General features: G+C 47.1%; 1 protein-coding gene across 1 annotated transcript in view; it reads left to right on the plus strand.

Moving 5' to 3' along the window:
• Positions 1–17530, plus strand: part of LOC115164498 (tetratricopeptide repeat protein 28) — a 342021-nt gene that overhangs the window by 264665 nt on the left and 59826 nt on the right. Inside the window, exon 6 of the mRNA XM_029717042.1 lies at positions 11927–12434. Coding sequence (XP_029572902.1) covers positions 11927–12434 — 508 coding nt within the window. The remainder of the gene's footprint in view (positions 1–11926; positions 12435–17530) is intronic.

Consider the following 17530-nt stretch of genomic DNA (forward strand, 5'->3'; position numbering starts at 1 on the left):
TCTCCAGCGTTCTCTTCTCTCATCCTTCAAACACAAACCCCTCTAGCCTTTTATCTACCCCCGTTTTCTAGTCTCTCCTCTCCTCTCCTCTCCTCTCCTCTCCTCTCCTCTCCTCTCCTCTCCTCTCCTCTCCTCTCCTCTCCTCTCCTCTCCTCTCCTCTCCTCTCCTCTCTTCTCTTCTCTTCTCCTCTCCTCTCCTCTCCTCTCCTCTCCTCTCCTCTCCCCTCTCCTCTCCTCTCCTCTCCTCTATGTAGCAGGCTCCTGGCGCTGCCTGCCTGGATTCTGTTCTGTTCTCAGCCTGTTTCTTCTGACTGGTTCCCATCTCATTAAGAGAAACACTTGAGCATACTCCTTTTCACCTTCCTTCTACACAGCCACTTAATTAGCTGCATAGGTGTGTGTGTGTGTGTGTGTGTGTGTGTGTGTGTGTGTGTGTGTGTGTGTGTGTGTGTGTGTGTGTGTGTGTGTGTGTGTGTGTGTGTGTGTGTGTGTAGACTAGGGCTGGAGATATTTTTACTCACATGATTCATCATAACCAGTTTCTGATGGGGAAAGTTGTTAAAAATGCAGACATCATGACTGGTTACATTTGATATGTAATGGATGTTAAACTAGTTTATTTTAACATCATATGTGCTGTGCATACATGTGTATGAAATGGATTGGTAATGCATGTACGTGTGTGTGTGCGTGCGTGTGTGCGTGCGTGTGTGTGTGTACAGAGCCTTCAGAAAGTGTCCACACCCCATGCCTTTTTCCACATTTTGTTGTGTAGCCTGAATTTCATTCTGCTTTCCAGCAGACACTGGGAGACAAATTCACCTTTCAGCAGGACAACAACCTAAAACACAAGGCCAAATATACACTGGAGTTGCTTACCAAGACGACATTGAATGTTCCTGAGTGGCCCAGTTACATTTTTGATTTAAATCTACTTGAAAATCTATGGCAAGACCTGAAGATGGTTGTCTAGCAATGATCAACAACTTGACAGAGCTTGAAGAATTTTTAAAAGAATAATGTGAAAATATTGTACTATATAGGTGTGAAAAGCAATTACAGACTCCCAGCTGTATTGACTCAGGGGTGTGAATACTTATATAAATTTGATATTTCTGTATTTCATTTTCAATACATTTGCAATAATGATTTAAAACATGTTTTTACTTTGGCGTTATGGGGTATTATGGGCAGATAGGTGATATTATTATTTTTATTTATTTTTATCTATTTTGAATTCAGACTGTAATACAACAAAATGTGGAATAAGTCAAGGGGTATGAATACTTTCTGAAGGCACTGTATGTGTGTATGTTGACAGTGTGACAGAGATGTTGTTCCCACCTCCTCTGTAATGTAATCAGCGGTGGTTACCATCTCCTCTGGATCTCACACGTAATCCCATTAACAGCACTCTGCAGGAGTAGAGTCTTCCTCTGACCAGCCCAGGCCACCCTCAGTCCACGCTATCTGGGACAGGGGGAAACCAACGCCTCTAACACCTCCTACCTCCCTCCATCCCTCCCCCTAGTCCCCCTCTCTGCTTTGCTATCTCTGAAACACAGGCGAATCACTGTCCTCATCATCCCATATGGCACCCTATTCCCTAGTTAGTAAACCATTTTTTACCACGGCTGCTCATAACTGATGGAGCCATTGTCCAGGGCATAACCATGTACTTCCTATCTGTTAACCTGTCGGCCGGCAGTATGGTTTGATGGGTATTGCAAAAATACCAGTGACCAGTTTGTTTTGGCTGTGCTTTCACATGTTTACTGACTGTTGCTGGGTGTGTTTTACAGGAACAGCTGTAGAATGGACCCGGTTGTGTCAGTAAAATATGTTGTTATTATTGTTGTTGTTGGCCGTCATCAGGGATGTTCTACTGTTGGTATGAATGAGACCGTGTCAGTGAAGATGGCTGTCAGTAAACACAGACAGCTTAGCAGTCTAATCATCACAGCAACAGGCAGCCAGGAGGCTTCCAGAGGTAGAGCTCTGTGGAAACAGTTTAGTCTGAGCAGCGGGTGGCAGGTTGTGCAGTGGGCCATGCCTTAGTTTGCCTATTTGTGTGTGCTCAGGAGGAGGTAGCATGAATGGCAGACTCTCCCCTACTGCCTCGTGGGCTGTAATCAAACCACTCAGGTTCCCATGGAAACCCCTTCCATCCTATCAGCACTGCTGCTAGGCGATGGTGAAGATGATTATGGTGGTTGTTGCAGTTGGGGTTGTAGTTAGCAGTGTCCTGGGGTCCTGAGAGGTTGAAGCATACTCCCTGTCACAGCTGAAAAGCAACGTTTAACCATTCATTAAACACAGCAGAGCAGCGTGGTTTTTTTGTTGTTTTCTTTTCACCTTTATTTAACCAGGTAGGCTAGTTGAGAACAAGTTCTCATTTACAACTGCGACCTGGCCAAGATAAAGCAAAGCAGTTCGACACATACAACAACACAGAGTTACACATGGAATAAACAAAACATACAGTCAATAATACAGTAGAACAAAAGAAAACAAAAAGTATATATACAGTGAGTGCAAATGAGGTAAGTTAAGGCAATAAATAGGCCATGGTGGCGAAGTAATTACAATATAGCAATTAAACACTGGAATGGTAGATGTGCAGAAGATGAATGTGCAAGTAGAGATACTGGGGTGCAAAGGAGCAAGATAAATACATATATACAGTATGGGGATGAGGTAGGTAGATACAGTAGGTGGGCTGTTTACAGATGGGCTATGTACAGGTGCAGTGATCTGTCAGCTGCTCTGACAGCTGGTGCTTAAAGCTAGTGAGGGAGATATGAGTCTCCAGCTTCAGAGACTTTTGCAGTTCGTTCCAGTCATTGGCAGCAGAGAACTGGAAGGAAATACGACCAAAGGAGGAATTGGCTTTGGGGGTGACCAGTGAGATATTCCTGCTGGAGCACGTGCTACGAGTGGGTGCTGCTATGGTGACCAGTGAGCTGAGATAATGCGGGGCTTTACCTAGCAGAGACTTGTAGATAACCTGTAGCCAGTGGGTTTGGCGACGAGTATGAAGCGAGGGCCAATCAACGAGAGCGTACAGGTCGCAATGGTGGGTAGTGTATGGGGCTTTGGTGACAAAACGGATGGCACTGTGATAGACTGCATCCAGTTTGTTGAGTAGAGTGTTGGAGGCTATTTTATAGATGACTCACCGAAGTCGAGGATCGGTAGGATGGTCAGTTTTACGAGGGTATGTTTGGCAGCATGAGTGAAGGATGCTTTGTTGCGATATAGGAAGCCGATTCTAGATTTAATTTTGGATTGGAGATGCTTAATGTGAGTCTGGAAGGAGAGTTTACAGTCTAACCAGACACCTAGGTATTTGTAGTTGTCCACGTATACTAAGTCAGAGCCGTCCAGAGTAGTGATGCTAGACGGGCGAGCAGGTGCGGGCAGTGATCGATTGAATAGCATGCATTTAGTTTTACTTGCGTTTAAGAGCAGTTGGAGGCCACGGAAGGAGAGTTGTATGGCATTGAAGCTCGTCTGGAGGTTAGTTAACACAGTGTCCAAAGAGGGGCCAGAAGTATACAGAATGGTGTCGTCTGTGTAGAGGTGGATCAGAGAATCACCAGCAGCAAGAGCAACATCATTGATGTATACAGAGAAGAGAGTCGGCCCGAGAATTGAACCCTGTGGCACACCCATAGTGACTGCCAGAGGTCCGGACAACAGGCCCTCTGATTTGACACACTGAACTCTATCAGATAAGTAGTTGTTAAACCAGGCGAGGCAATCATTTGAGAAACCAAGGCTGTCGAGTCTACCAATAAGAATGTGGTGATTGACAGAGTCGAAAGCCTCGGCCAGGTCGATGAATACGGCTGCACAGTAATGTCTCTTATCGATGGCGGTTATGATGTCATTTAGGACCTTGAGCGTGGCTGAGGTGCACCCATGACCAGCTCTGAAACCAGATTGCATAGCGGAGAAGGTACGGTGGGATTCGAAATGGTCGGTAATCTGTTTGTTAACTTGGCTTTCGAAGACCTTAGAAAGACAGGGTAGGATAGATATAGGTCTGTAGCAGTTTGGGTCTAGAGTGTCACCCCCTTTGAAGAGGGGGATGACCGCGGCAGCTTTCCAATCTTTGGGAATCTCAGACGATACGAAAGAGAGGTTGAACAGGCTAGTAATAGGGGTTGCAACAATTTTGGCAGATCATTTTAGAAAGAGAGGGTCCAGATTGTCTAGCCCGGCTGATTTGTATGGGTCCAGATTTTGCAGCTCTTTCAGAACATCAGCTATCTGGATTTGGGTGAAGGAGAAATGGTGGGGGCTTTGGCGGGTTGCTGTGGAGGGTGCCGGGCAGTTGACCGGGGTAGGGGTAGCCAGGTGGAAAGCATGGCCAGCCGTAGAGAAATGCTTATTGAAATTCTCAATTATAGTGGATCAGTGGTAACAGTGTTTCCTAGCCTCAGTGCAGTGGGCAGCTGGGAGGAGGTGTTCTTATTCTCCATGGACTTTACAGTGTCCCAGAACTTTTTTGAGTTAGTACTACAGGATGCAAATTTCTGTTTGAAAAAGATAGCCTTAGCTTTTCTAACTGCCTGTGTATATTTGTTCCTAACTTCCCTGAAAAGTTGCCTATCACGGGGGCTATTCGAGGCTAATGCAGAACTCCACAGGATGTTTTTGTGCTGGTCAAGGGCAGACAGGTCTGGAGTGAACCAAGGACTATATCTATTCCCTGTTCTACATTTTTTGAGTGGGGCATGCTTATTTAACAAGGTGAGGTAGGCACTTTTAAAGAATAGCCAGGCATCATCTACTGACGGGATGAGCTCAATGTCATTCCAGAATACCCCGGCCAGGTCGATTAGAAAGGCCTGCTCGCAGAAGTGTTTTAGGGAGCGTTTGACAGTGATGAGGGGTGGTCGTTTGGTCGCAGACCCATTACGGATGCAGGCAATGAGGCAGTGATCGCTGAGATCTTGAAAACAGCAGAGGTCTATTTGGAGGTCGAGTTAGTTAGGATGACATCTATGAGGGTGCCCGTGTTTACGGATTTGGGGTTGTACCTGGTAGGTTCATTGATAATTTGTGTGAGATTGAGGGCATCAAGCTTAGATTGTAGGATGGCCGGGGTGTTAAGCATGTCCCAGTTTAGGTCACCTAGTAGCACGAGCTCAGAAGATAGATGGGGGTGCAATCAATTCACATATGGTATCGAGGGCACAGCTAATGGCAGAGGGAGGTTGTTACTGGTAAGGAAATGAAACACACACACACACTAGGGGCCCAGTGTCACAGAATTCACACAGACCAGGAGCAGAAGTGTTACTGCAGCATGACATTAAAGGGTCATTAAAGACTATGGATGACCTCTATCATGTGTTATAAAAAAATAAAATTTCTCTAATGTGTTGTACAATATTAACATCCACCTCTCACTGGATACATCTGACACTGGAGTAGCAGCCAGCCAGGCATTTTGAAACCCCGTACTTGTCTGAGTTCTAAAAATGGAATAGTGTTGTTTAGCCAAGCCGTTCTGATTAAGATGTCATCTCAGCCCTCTTGAGCTCCCACACCCCCCGCCCCTCCCTCAGGGGGCTGCAGCAGTTTACCTTTCATTAGGGGACCCTCTGTGCAAAACGTGTTTGCTGATAAGAGCCAGCGGTTTATCAACAGTTTATAAAGGCTGACGTTTGGATTAATCAAATCAGCACACATCCGGAGAAGGGCCGGACTCTGTAAACACAATCAGATCTGACTCCACAGATGGAATGAGAGAGGTGGGGGGAAGAGAGGGAGGGAGGAAAGATAAGTGAAGAAAATAAATGGAATGGAATTAGTGAAGTCACCTTTGCAGAAATCAAATGTTTCGAGAAGATGTTTGCTTCCAGGACTGCTGGGTGATTTCAGTCAGTCTACATGAGCAGTGTTGAGGGAGGGCTGTAGTCACAACTGGCTGTAGAATGGGTCCAAGCGTCTGTCTATCTGTCCGTCCGTCCGTCCCCAAGCCTAGCAGAGCACCTCTACAGTGACAGGCAAGACTGGCTCCTCCCTATCTCACATCAACTCTCTATCTGGGGAGAAAATGCGACATTGCAGTCTCTCTTTAGAGGGACAATGATCACAAGCACAACTCATCTCAACTGTGGAGAGAGGTTGCACTCTCTCTCTTTCTCTCTCTTTCTCTCCCCCTCCGTCCTAGCCTCACTCATTTTCCAAGACACATAGAGAGCAGAGGATTCCGCTCGGTTTCTCTGCTCACAGAGTGGAAGTTGGAGTTGAAGAGATGGAGCTAAGCGGAGCTTCAAACAGCACATGTAATTGAGCAGCCCCTAGATAGGCTATCCGGGAACATGAAACAGTAACAGTTGTGACGGGAGGTAATTGCCTCCTTGGGCCCGTATAATGTCTTGTCGAGGCTTTAAACTCCAGCAAACCGCTGGAAGTCCTTATGTCGGCAGGTAATAGGTTCCAGGCATCAGCAGTCATGTGAAATGCAAGAAAGATAGCACTGCTGTGTGCGTGTGTTCGGGAAAGAGAAAATATGTATGTGTGTTCCAACGTCTATGTGCTAGTGGGAGTGGGAGAAAGTATTTTACGGTATAGATTTTTTTCTTAGGTTCTGCATTATTTTTTATTCATTCATGCAATATTTTCATTATATGTTCTTGGAGCAAAGGTGCAGTGAAACTCTCTCTTTCTCTCTGTGGGAGCAGGAATTACCCCCACATTTCTTCTGTAAATTACTTCTTGTAGTGTTTATGGAATTCTGTATCTTGATTTAAAAGCGCAGTGTTTTTCTGTAATACACTAAAGTGGATTAACTTGTGCCCTGGCATTTATACATGAGTAATTGCTTTTTCAGATGTGTTGACATAAACATACAATAGTAACCTGGGCACTGTTGAGTCACATGCCTTTTCATGATAAACAACACAGAATGAAGGCTCAGAAAACAGCACAGAATGAAGGCTTAGAGAACAGCACAGAATGAAGGATCAGAAAACAGCACAGAATGAAGGCTCAGAAAACAGCACAGAATGAAGGCTCAGAAAACAGCACAGAATGAAGGCTCAGAAAACAGCACAGAATGAAGGATCAGAAAACAGCACAGAATGAAGGATCAGAAAACAGCACAGAATGAAGGCTCAGAAAACAGCACAGAATGAAGGATCAGAAAACAGCACAGAATGAAGGCTCAGAAAACAGCACAGAATGAAGGCTCAGAAAACAGCACAGAATGAAGGATCAGAAAACAGCACAGAATGAAGGATCAGAAAACAGCACAGAATGAAGGCTCAGAAAACAGCACAGAATGAAGGATCAGAAAACAGCACAGAATGAAGGCTCAGAAAACAGCACAGAATGAAGGATCAGAAAACAGCACAGAATGAAGGATCAGAAAACAGCACAGAATGAAGGCTCAGAAAACAACACAGAATGAAGGCTCAGAAAACAGCACAGAATGAAGGCTCAGAAAACAGCACAGAATGAAGGATCAGAAAACAGCACAGAATGAAGGATCAGAAAACAGCACAGAATGAAGGCTCAGAAAACAACACAGAATGAAGGCTCAGAAAACAGCACAGAATGAAGGATCAGAAAACAGCACAGAATGAAGGATCAGAAAACAACACAGAAAGTGTTTCATAATAATCCATTACTGGAGTTGTGTTCATCCTTTCCTTTGTTACCTCTAAATGCACTCAGTGTAACTCCCAGCATCCCTGTCAGTGTAACTCCCAGCATCCCTGTCAGTGTAACTCCCAGCATCCCTGTCAGTGTAAATCCCAGCATCCCTGTCAGTGTAAATCCCAGCATCCCTGTCAGTGTAACTCCCAGCATCCCTGTCAGTGTAACTCCCAGCATCCCCGTCAGTGTAACTCCCAGCATCTCTGTCTGTGTAAACCCAAGCATCCCTGTCAGTGTAACTCCCAGCATCCCTGTCAGTGTAACTCCCAGCATCCCTGTCAGTGTAACTCCAAGCATCCCTGTCAGTGTAACTCCCAGCATCCCTGTCAGTGTAACTCCCAGCATCCCTGTCAGTGTAACGCCAAGCATCCCTGTCAGTGTAACTCCCAGCATCCCTGTCAGTGTAACTCCCAGCATCCCTGTCAGTGTAACTCCCAGCATCCCTGTCAGTGTAACTCCCAGCATCCCCGTCAGTGTAACTCCCAGCATCCCCGTCAGTGTAACTCCCAGCATCCCCGTCAGTGTAACTCCCAGCATCCCTGTCAGTGTAACTCCCAGCATCCCTGTCAGTGTAACTCCAAGCATCCCTGTCAGTGTAACTCCCAGCATCCCTGTCAGTGTAACTCCAAGCATCCCTGTCAGTGTAACACCCAGCATCCCTGTCAGTGTAACTCCCAGCATCCCTGTCACTGTAACTCCCAGCATCCCTGTCAGTGTAACTCCAAGCATCCCTGTCAGTGTAACTCCCAGCATCCCTGTCAGTGTAACTCCCAGCATCCCTGTCAGTGTAACTCCCAGCATCCCTGTCAGTGTAACTCCAAGCATCCCTGTCAGTGTAATCCCCAGCATCCCTGTCAGTGTAACTCCCAGCATCCCTGTCAGTGTAACGCCCAGCATCCCTGTCAGTGTAAGACCCAGCATCCCTATCAGTGTAACTCCCAGCATCCCTGTCAGTGTAACTCCCAGCATCCCTGTCAGTATAACTCCCAGCATCCCTGTCAGTGTAAATCCCAGCATCCCTGTGAGTGTAAATCCTAGCATCCCTGTCAGTGTAACTCCCAGCATCCCTGTCAGTGTAACTCCCAGCATCCCTGTCATTGTAACTCCCAGCATCCCTGTCAGTGTAACTCCCAGCATCCCTGTCAGTGTAACTCCAAGCATCCCTGTCAGTGTAACTCCCAGCATCCCTGTCAGTGTAAATTCCAGCATCCCTGTCAGTCTAAAACCAAGCATCCATGTCAGTGTAACTCCCAGCATCCCTGTCAGTGTATCTCCCAGCATCCCTGTCAGTGTAACTCCCAGCATCTCTGTCGATGTAACTCCAAGCATCCCTGTCAGTGTAACTCCCAGCATCCCTGTCAGTGTAACTCCAAGCATCCCTGTCAGTGTAACTCCCAGCATCCCTGTCAGTGTAACTCCCAGCATCCCTGTCAGTGTAACTCCAAGCATCCCTGTCAGTGTAACTCCCAGCATCCCTGTCAGTGTAATCCCCAGCATCCCTGTCAGTGTAACTCCCAGCATCCCTGTCAGTGTATCTCCCAGCATCCCTGTCAGTGTAACTCCCAGCATCTCTGTCGATGTAACTCCAAGCATCCCTGTCAGTGTAACTCCCAGCATCCCTGTCAGTGTAACTCCAAGCATCCCTGTCAGTGTAACTCCCAGCATCCCTGTCAGTGTAACTCCCAGCATCCCTGTCAGTGTAACTCCAAGCATCCCTGTCAGTGTAACTCCCAGCATCCCTGTCAGTGTAACCCCCAGCATCCCTGTCAGTGTAACTCCCAGCATCCCTATCAGTGTAACTCCCAGCATCCCTGTCAGTGTAACACCCAGCATCCCTGTCAGTGTAGCTCCCAGCATCCCTGTCAGAGTAACTCCCAGCATCCCTATCAGTGTAACTCCCAGCATCCCTGTCAGAGTAACCCCCAGCATCCCTATCAGTGTAACTCCCAGCATCCCTGTCATTGTACCCCCAAGCATCTGTGTCACAGAGGCTCCTACGCAGGCAGAAAAGTCAAGCAGAGTTGTGGCCTTAATTGTCAGGGTTTTTGTCCTCTTCCCTGACCCCAGTCCAACCCGCTCCAGTCCCCTTCCCTCCCGTTCTGTAAGACACATAGACACAGAGACACAAAGAGAGCAACAGAAAGAGAGAGAGAGAGAGAGAGAGAGAGCGAGAGAGAGAGGGAGACCTCAGGAAGGAGATGTGTTATTAGCTGGCCCTCTCCTCTGCAATTAATGGAACATCTGTCCACACAAAAACAGCCGTCCCCAATTCCCAACAGTTTACCCTCTATATAAACAGCTAATAAGCCTACAGTGAGTGCGTCACTTAGGGGGTCAGGCCTGCAGACCACTCCACTTTACTGCACACCCTACACTTTATATTACACCTCATATTTATGCAGGTGGATGGGGGTGAGAGGAGAAATATCCCGTTGAGGCGATAGATAAGAATATGCTACAATATATTGCCAGCATCAGCCCTCCTGATAGAGAAGTGTTGCCAGTGGTGAATAGAGGAGGAGAATCAGTCAGTCAGTCAGTGGGTCTGTTTCCCTCCCACAGCTGAAGAGTGAAGCTAAGCCCCTCTCCTCTTCCCCTGATTAACTGGCTCTTTGTTCCATTGGTGGTGGCGCGCTCCGTGAAGCAGATTGCAGTGGGCAAACTGTCAGCTTTAAAACAAGCCTACCGCTGTGCTAATCTGCATCAGGGTTTACCCCCCCAGATCACAAGAAAGGAAGAAAAGCATTTTTGTTTGTTGTTTGGTCCCTAAAGCAATATTGCTTCAAATATATATTTTTTTATATACTTTGGGGAATGGGATGTTGAGGGATGAAGAGGGGTGTTGAGGGGTGTTGAGGGATGAAGAGGGGTGTTGAGGGGTGTTGAGGGACGGAGATGGGTATTGAGGGATGAGGAGGGGTGTTGAGGGGTGGAGAGGGACGAAGAAGGGTGTTGAGGGATGAAGAGGGGTGGAGAGGGGTGTTGAGGGGTGTTGAGGGACGAAGAGGGGTGTTGAGGGACGGAGATGGGTGTTGAGGGATGAGGAGGGGTGGAGAGGGACGAAGAGGGGTGTTGAGGGGTGGAGAGGGGTGTTGAGGGACGAAGAGGGGTGTTGAGGGATGGAGAGGGGTGTTGAGGGATGAAGAGGGGTGTTGAGGGATGGAGAGGGGTGTTGAGGGACGGAGATGGGTGTTGAGGGGTGTTGAGGGATGAGGAGGGGTGTTGAGGGATGGAGAGGGGTGTTGAGGGACAGAGAGGGGTGTTGAGGGACAGAGATGGGTGTTGAGGGATGGAGAGGGGTGTTGAGGGATGAAGAGGGGTGTTGAGGGATGAAGAGGGGTGTTGAGGGATGAAGAGGGGTGTTGAGGGATGAAGAGGGGTGTTGAGGGATGGAGAGGGGTGTTGAGGGACAGAGAGGGGTGTTGAGGGACAGAGATGGGTGTTGAGGGGTGTTGAGGGATGAGGAGGGGTGGAGAGGGACAAAGAGGGGTGTTGAGGGATGAAGAGGGGTGGAGAGGGATGAAGAGGGGTGGAGAGGGATGTTGAGGGATGGAGAGGGGTGTTGAGGGGTGTTGAGGGATGAAGAGGGGTGTTGAGGGATGGAGAGGGGTGTTGAGGGACGAAGAGGGGTGTTGAGGGATGAAGAGGGGTGGAGAGGGATGAAGAGGGGTGGAGAGGGATGAAGAGGGGTGGAGAGGGACGAAGAGGGGTGTTTAGGGGTGGAGAGGGGTGTTGAGGGATGAAGAGGGGTGTTGAGGGATGGAGAGGGGTGTTGAGGGATGGAGAGGGGTGTTGAGGGATGAAGAGGGGTGTTGAGGGATGGAGAGGGGTGTTGAGGGATGAAGAGGGGTGTTGAGGGATGAAGAGGGGTGTTGAGGGGTGTTGAGGGATAGAGAGGGGTGTTGAGGGATGGAGAGGGGTGTTGAGGGTGTTGAGGGGAGTTTAGGGGTGGAGAGGGGAGTTTAGGGGTGGAGAGGGGTGTTGAGGGGAGTTTAGGGGTGGAGAGGGGTGTTGTCAAATGAAGATAGGTGTGTTGAGGGATGGAGAGGGGTGTTGAGGGATGGAGAGGGGTGTGTAGGGATGGAGAGGGGTGTTGAGGGGTGTTGAGAGATGGAGAAGGGTGTTTGAGATGCAAAAGCAACTAACTCAGTTAAATGTGGGTCAATTTCACGAAGCTTTAGTGTTTTAACTATGTGACCTTAATTACTTGCCTGATGTTTGTGTGCCTGTGTTCTCTCTGTGCCTCCAGGCAGCCTCTATGGCCCTGAGCAGCCTGGGTCATGTGTACACAGCCATCGGGGACTACCCTAATGCCCTGGCCAGCCACAAGCAGTGTGTCCTACTGGCCAAGCAGTCCAAGGACCAGCTGTCGGAGGCACGAGAGCTGGGCAACATGGGCGCCGTCTACATCGCCATGGGTGACTTTGAAAACGCTGTCCAATGTCACGAGCAGCACCTGGGCATCGCCAAGGCCCTGACCAGCAAGAGGGAGGAGGCCCGTGCCTACAGCAACCTGGGCAGTGCCTATCACTACCACCGTAACTTTGACAAGGCCATGTCCTACCACACCCATGTGCTGGAGCTGGCCCAGGAGCTGGAGGAGCAGCCTATAGAGATGAGGGCGTACGCTGGACTGGGGCACGCTGCACGCTGCATGCAGGACCTGGAGAGAGCCAAGCAGTACCACCAACAGCAGCTGGCCATCGCTGAAGGCCTGAAGGACAGGGCTGCAGAGGGAAGAGCCTCCTCCAACCTGGGTACGTAACAACACAGAGGGGTAGTCTGTGGTGGGTGGGTTGGGAGACTCGACTGGGGATAGCATCATATCTATCTATAACATCTTCATATTTTTGTTTATTTTCAAACATGGCTAACAAAGAATATTTCTAGTTTAGTACAGTGTTATTATGCTTCCCCTTAGATCGGCCTCTAGGCCTGTCCCTGGCATTTGAGGTCAATGTACAGCGCAGTCCCTCATGTTGTGGGCTTCCCTTTTCTGATGAGCATGTGAGTTCCTCCTTTTGGCCCCGTCCATCCTACAGGATGAGGAACCACCTTGTTTTTAGAAAGTTAGTCTGGTAGATGGTAGAAGGAAGGCGGTCCCAGGCAGGTTGAGGGAGGTTGGCTGTGTGTTTGCTCCAGTCTGGCAGTGTGGGGTTTTACCCAGGTCACTGACCTGCAGAAGAGCCGGGATGCTTCCTCACAAGGAGCTTGGCAGGATGTGATGGGAACAGGCCAGAATAGCAGTGTAGAGGTCATGGTTTGCCAGTGAGAGAGAGAATGCTTGGAGGTGGAGGCAGCATCAGTATTCTCTCTGTATTTTAGCACCGACTGTGCCAAATAGCAGACTTTGATGGTGGGGTGATATCCGCATTCCACTCATGTTGTTATTCTCTGCTCCTGCTTTTTCCTCTGCTTGTTGTGGGTTCCAGGTACTACTACCGTATATCACTAGTACCTGTTTACCTGTCTATGCTTGTTGTGGGTTCCAGGTACTACTACCGTATATCACTAGTAAGTCTGTTTACCTGTCTATGCTTGTTGTGGGTTCCAGGTACTACTACCGTATATCACTAGTAAGTCTGTTTACCTGTCTATGCTTGTTGTGGGTTCCAGGTACTACTACCGTATATCACTAGTAAGTCTGTTTACCTGTCTATGCTTGTTGTGGGTTCCAGGTACTACTATATCACTAGTACCTGTTTACCTGTCTCTGCTTGTTGTGGGTTCCAGGTACTACTATATCACTAGTACCTGTTTACCTGTCTCTGCTTGTTGTGGGTTCCAGGTACTACTACCGTATATCACTAGTAAGTCTGTTTACCTGTCTATGCTTGTTGTGGGTTCCAGGTACTACTACCGTATATCACTAGTAAGTCTGTTTACCTGTCTATGCTTGTTGTGGGTTCCAGGTACTACTATATCACTAGTACCTGTTTACCTGTCTCTGCTTGTTGTGGGTTCCAGGTACTACTATATCACTAGTAAGTCTGTTTACCTGTCTATGCTTGTTGTGGGTTCCAGGTACTACTACCGTATATCACTAGTACCTGTTTACCTGTCTCTGCTTGTTGTGGGTTCCAGGTATTACTATATCACTAGTACCTGTTTACCTGTCTCTGCTTGTTGTGGGTTCCAGGTACTACTATATCACTAGTACCTGTTTACCTGTCTCTGCTTGTCGTGGGTTCCAGGTACTACTATATCACTAGTACCTGTTTACCTGTCTCTGCTTGTTGTGGGTTCCAGGTACTACTATATCACTAGTACCTGTTTACCTGTCTCTGCTTGTTGTGGGTTCCAGGTACTACTATATCACTAGTACCTGTTTACCTGTCTCTGCTTGTTGTGGGTTCCAGGTACAACTATATCACTAGTAAGTCTGTTTACCTGTCTCTGCTTGTTGTGGGTTCCAGGTACTACTTTATCACTAGTACCTGTTTACCTGTCTCTGCTTGTTGTGGGTTCCAGGTACTACTATATCACTAGTACCTGTTTACCTGTCTCTGCTTGTTGTGGGTTTCAGGTACTACTATATCACTAGTACCTGTTTACCTGTCTCTGCTTGTTGTGGGTTCCAGGTATTACTATATCACTAGTAAGTCTGTTTACCTGTCTCTGCTTGTTGTGGGTTCCAGGTACCACTATATCACTAGTACCTGTTTACCTGTCTCTGCTTGTTGTGGGTTCCAGGTACTACTATATCACTAGTACCTGTTTACCTGTCTCTGCTTGTTGTGCGTTCCAGGTACCACTATATCACTAGTAAGTCTGTTTACCTGTCTCTGCTTGTTGTGGGTTCCAGGTACCACTATATCACTAGTAAGTATGTTTACCTGTCTCTGCTTGTTGTGGGTTCCAGGTACCACTATATCACTAGTAAGTCTGTTTACCTGTCTCTGCTTGTTGTGGGTTCCAGGTACTACTATATCACTAGTACCTGTTTACCTGTCTCTGCTTGTTGTGGGTTCCAGGTACTACTACCGTATATCACTAGTACCTGTTTACCTGTCTCTGCTTGTCGTGGGTTCCAGGTACTACTATATCACTAGTACCTGTTTACCTGTCTCTGCTTGTTGTGGGTTCCAGGTACTACTATATCACTAGTACCTGTTTACCTGTCTCTGCTTGTTGTGGGTTCCAGGTACAACTATATCACTAGTAAGTCTGTTTACCTGTCTCTGCTTGTTGTGGGTTCCAGGTACTACTTTATCACTAGTACCTGTTTACCTGTCTCTGCTTGTTGTGGGTTCCAGGTACTACTATATCACTAGTACCTGTTTACCTGTCTCTGCTTGTTGTGGGTTCCAGGTATTACTATATCACTAGTAAGTCTGTTTACCTGTCTCTGCTTGTTGTGGGTTCCAGGTACCACTATATCACTAGTACCTGTTTACCTGTCTCTGCTTGTTGTGGGTTCCAGGTACTACTATATCACTAGTACCTGTTTACCTGTCTCTGCTTGTTGTGCGTTCCAGGTACCACTATATCACTAGTAAGTCTGTTTACCTGTCTCTGCTTGTTGTGGGTTCCAGGTACCACTATATCACTAGTAAGTATGTTTACCTGTCTCTGCTTGTTGTGGGTTCCAGGTACCACTATATCACTAGTAAGTCTGTTTACCTGTCTCTGCTTGTTGTGGGTTCCAGGTACTACTATATCACTAGTACCTGTTTACCTGTCTCTGCTTGTTGTGGGTTCCAGGTACTACTACCGTATATCACTAGTACCTGTTTACCTGTCTCTGCTTGTCGTGGGTTCCAGGTACTACTATATCACTAGTACCTGTTTACCTGTCTCTGCTTGTTGTGGGTTCCAGGTACTACTATATCACTAGTACCTGTTTACCTGTCTCTGCTTGTTGTGGGTTCCAGGTACAACTATATCACTAGTAAGTCTGTTTACCTGTCTCTGCTTGTTGTGGGTTCCAGGTACTACTTTATCACTAGTACCTGTTTACCTGTCTCTGCTTGTTGTGGGTTCCAGGTACTACTATATCACTAGTACCTGTTTACCTGTCTCTGCTTGTTGTGGGTTCCAGGTATTACTATATCACTAGTAAGTCTGTTTACCTGTCTCTGCTTGTTGTGGGTTCCAGGTACCACTATATCACTAGTACCTGTTTACCTGTCTCTGCTTGTTGTGGGTTCCAGGTACTACTATATCACTAGTACCTGTTTACCTGTCTCTGCTTGTTGTGCGTTCCAGGTACCACTATATCACTAGTAAGTCTGTTTACCTGTCTCTGCTTGTTGTGGGTTCCAGGTACCACTATATCACTAGTAAGTATGTTTACCTGTCTCTGCTTGTTGTGGGTTCCAGGTACCACTATATCACTAGTAAGTCTGTTTACCTGTCTCTGCTTGTTGTGGGTTCCAGGTACTACTATATCACTAGTACCTGTTTACCTGTCTCTGCTTGTTGTGGGTTCCAGGTATTACTACAGTATATCACTAGTACCTGTTTACCTGTCTCTGCTTGTTGTGGGTTCCAGGTATTACTACAGTATATCACTAGTACCTGTTTACCTGTCTCTGCTTGTTGTGGGTTCCAGGTATTACTACAGTATATCACTAGTACCTGTTTACCTGTCTATGCTTGTTGTGGGTTCCAGGTACTACTATATCACAAGTAAGTATGTTTACCTGTCTCTGCTTGTTGTGGGTTCCAGGTACTACTATATCACTAGTACCTGTTTACCTGTCTCTGCTTGTTGTGGGTTCCAGGTATTACTACAGTATATCACTAGTACATGTTTACCTGTCTCTGCTTGTTGTGGGTTCCAGGTATTACTACAGTATATCACTAGTACCTGTTTACCTGTCTCTGCTTGTTGTGGGTTCCAGGTACTACTTCCGTATATCACTAGTAAGTCTGTTTACCTGTCTATGCTTGTTGTGGATTCCAGGTACTACTACCGTATATCACTAGTAAGTCTGTTTACCTGTCTATGCTTGTTGTGGGTTCCAGGTACTACTACCGTATATCACTAGTACCTGTTTACCTGTCTCTGCTTGTTGTGGGTTCCAGGTACTACTATATCACTAGTACCTGTTTACCTGTCTCTGCTTGTTGTGGGTTCCAGGTACTACTATATCACTAGTACCTGTTTACCTGTCTCTGCTTGTCGTGGGTTCCAGGTACTACTATATCACTAGTACCTGTTTACCTGTCTCTGCTTGTTGTGGGTTCCAGGTACTACTATATCACTAGTACCTGTTTACCTGTCTCTGCTTGTTGTGGGTTCCAGATACAACTATATCACTAGTACCTGTTTACCTGTCTCTGCTTGTTGTGGGTTCCAGGTACCACTATATCACTAGTAAGTCTGTTTACCTGTCTCTGCTTGTTGTGGATTCCAGGTACTACTATATCACTAGTACCTGTTTACCTGTCTCTGCTTGTTGTGGGTTCCAGGTACCACTATATCACTAGTAAGTCTGTTTACCTGTCTCTGCTTGTTGTGGGTTCCAGGTACTACTATATCACTAGTAAGTTTGTTTACCTGTCTCTGCTTGTTGTGGGTTCCAGGTACCACTATATCACTAGTACCTGTTTACCTGTCTCTGCTTGTTGTGGGTTCCAGGTACTACTATATCACTAGTACCTGTTTACCTGTCTCTGCTTGTTGTGGGTTCCAGGTACTACTATATCACTAGTACCTGTTTACCTGTCTCTGCTTGTTGTGGGTTCCAGGTACTACTATATCACTAGTAAGTCTGTTTACCTGTCTCTGCTTGTTGTGGGTTCCAGGTACTACTATATCACTAGTACCTGTTTACCTGTCTCTGCTTGTTGTGGGTTCCAGGTACCACTATATCACTAGTAAGTCTGTTTACCTGTCTCTGCTTGT

Source organism: Salmo trutta, chromosome 27 (genome assembly GCF_901001165.1).
Source record: "Salmo trutta chromosome 27, fSalTru1.1, whole genome shotgun sequence".
NCBI lineage: Eukaryota > Metazoa > Chordata > Actinopteri > Salmoniformes > Salmonidae > Salmo > Salmo trutta.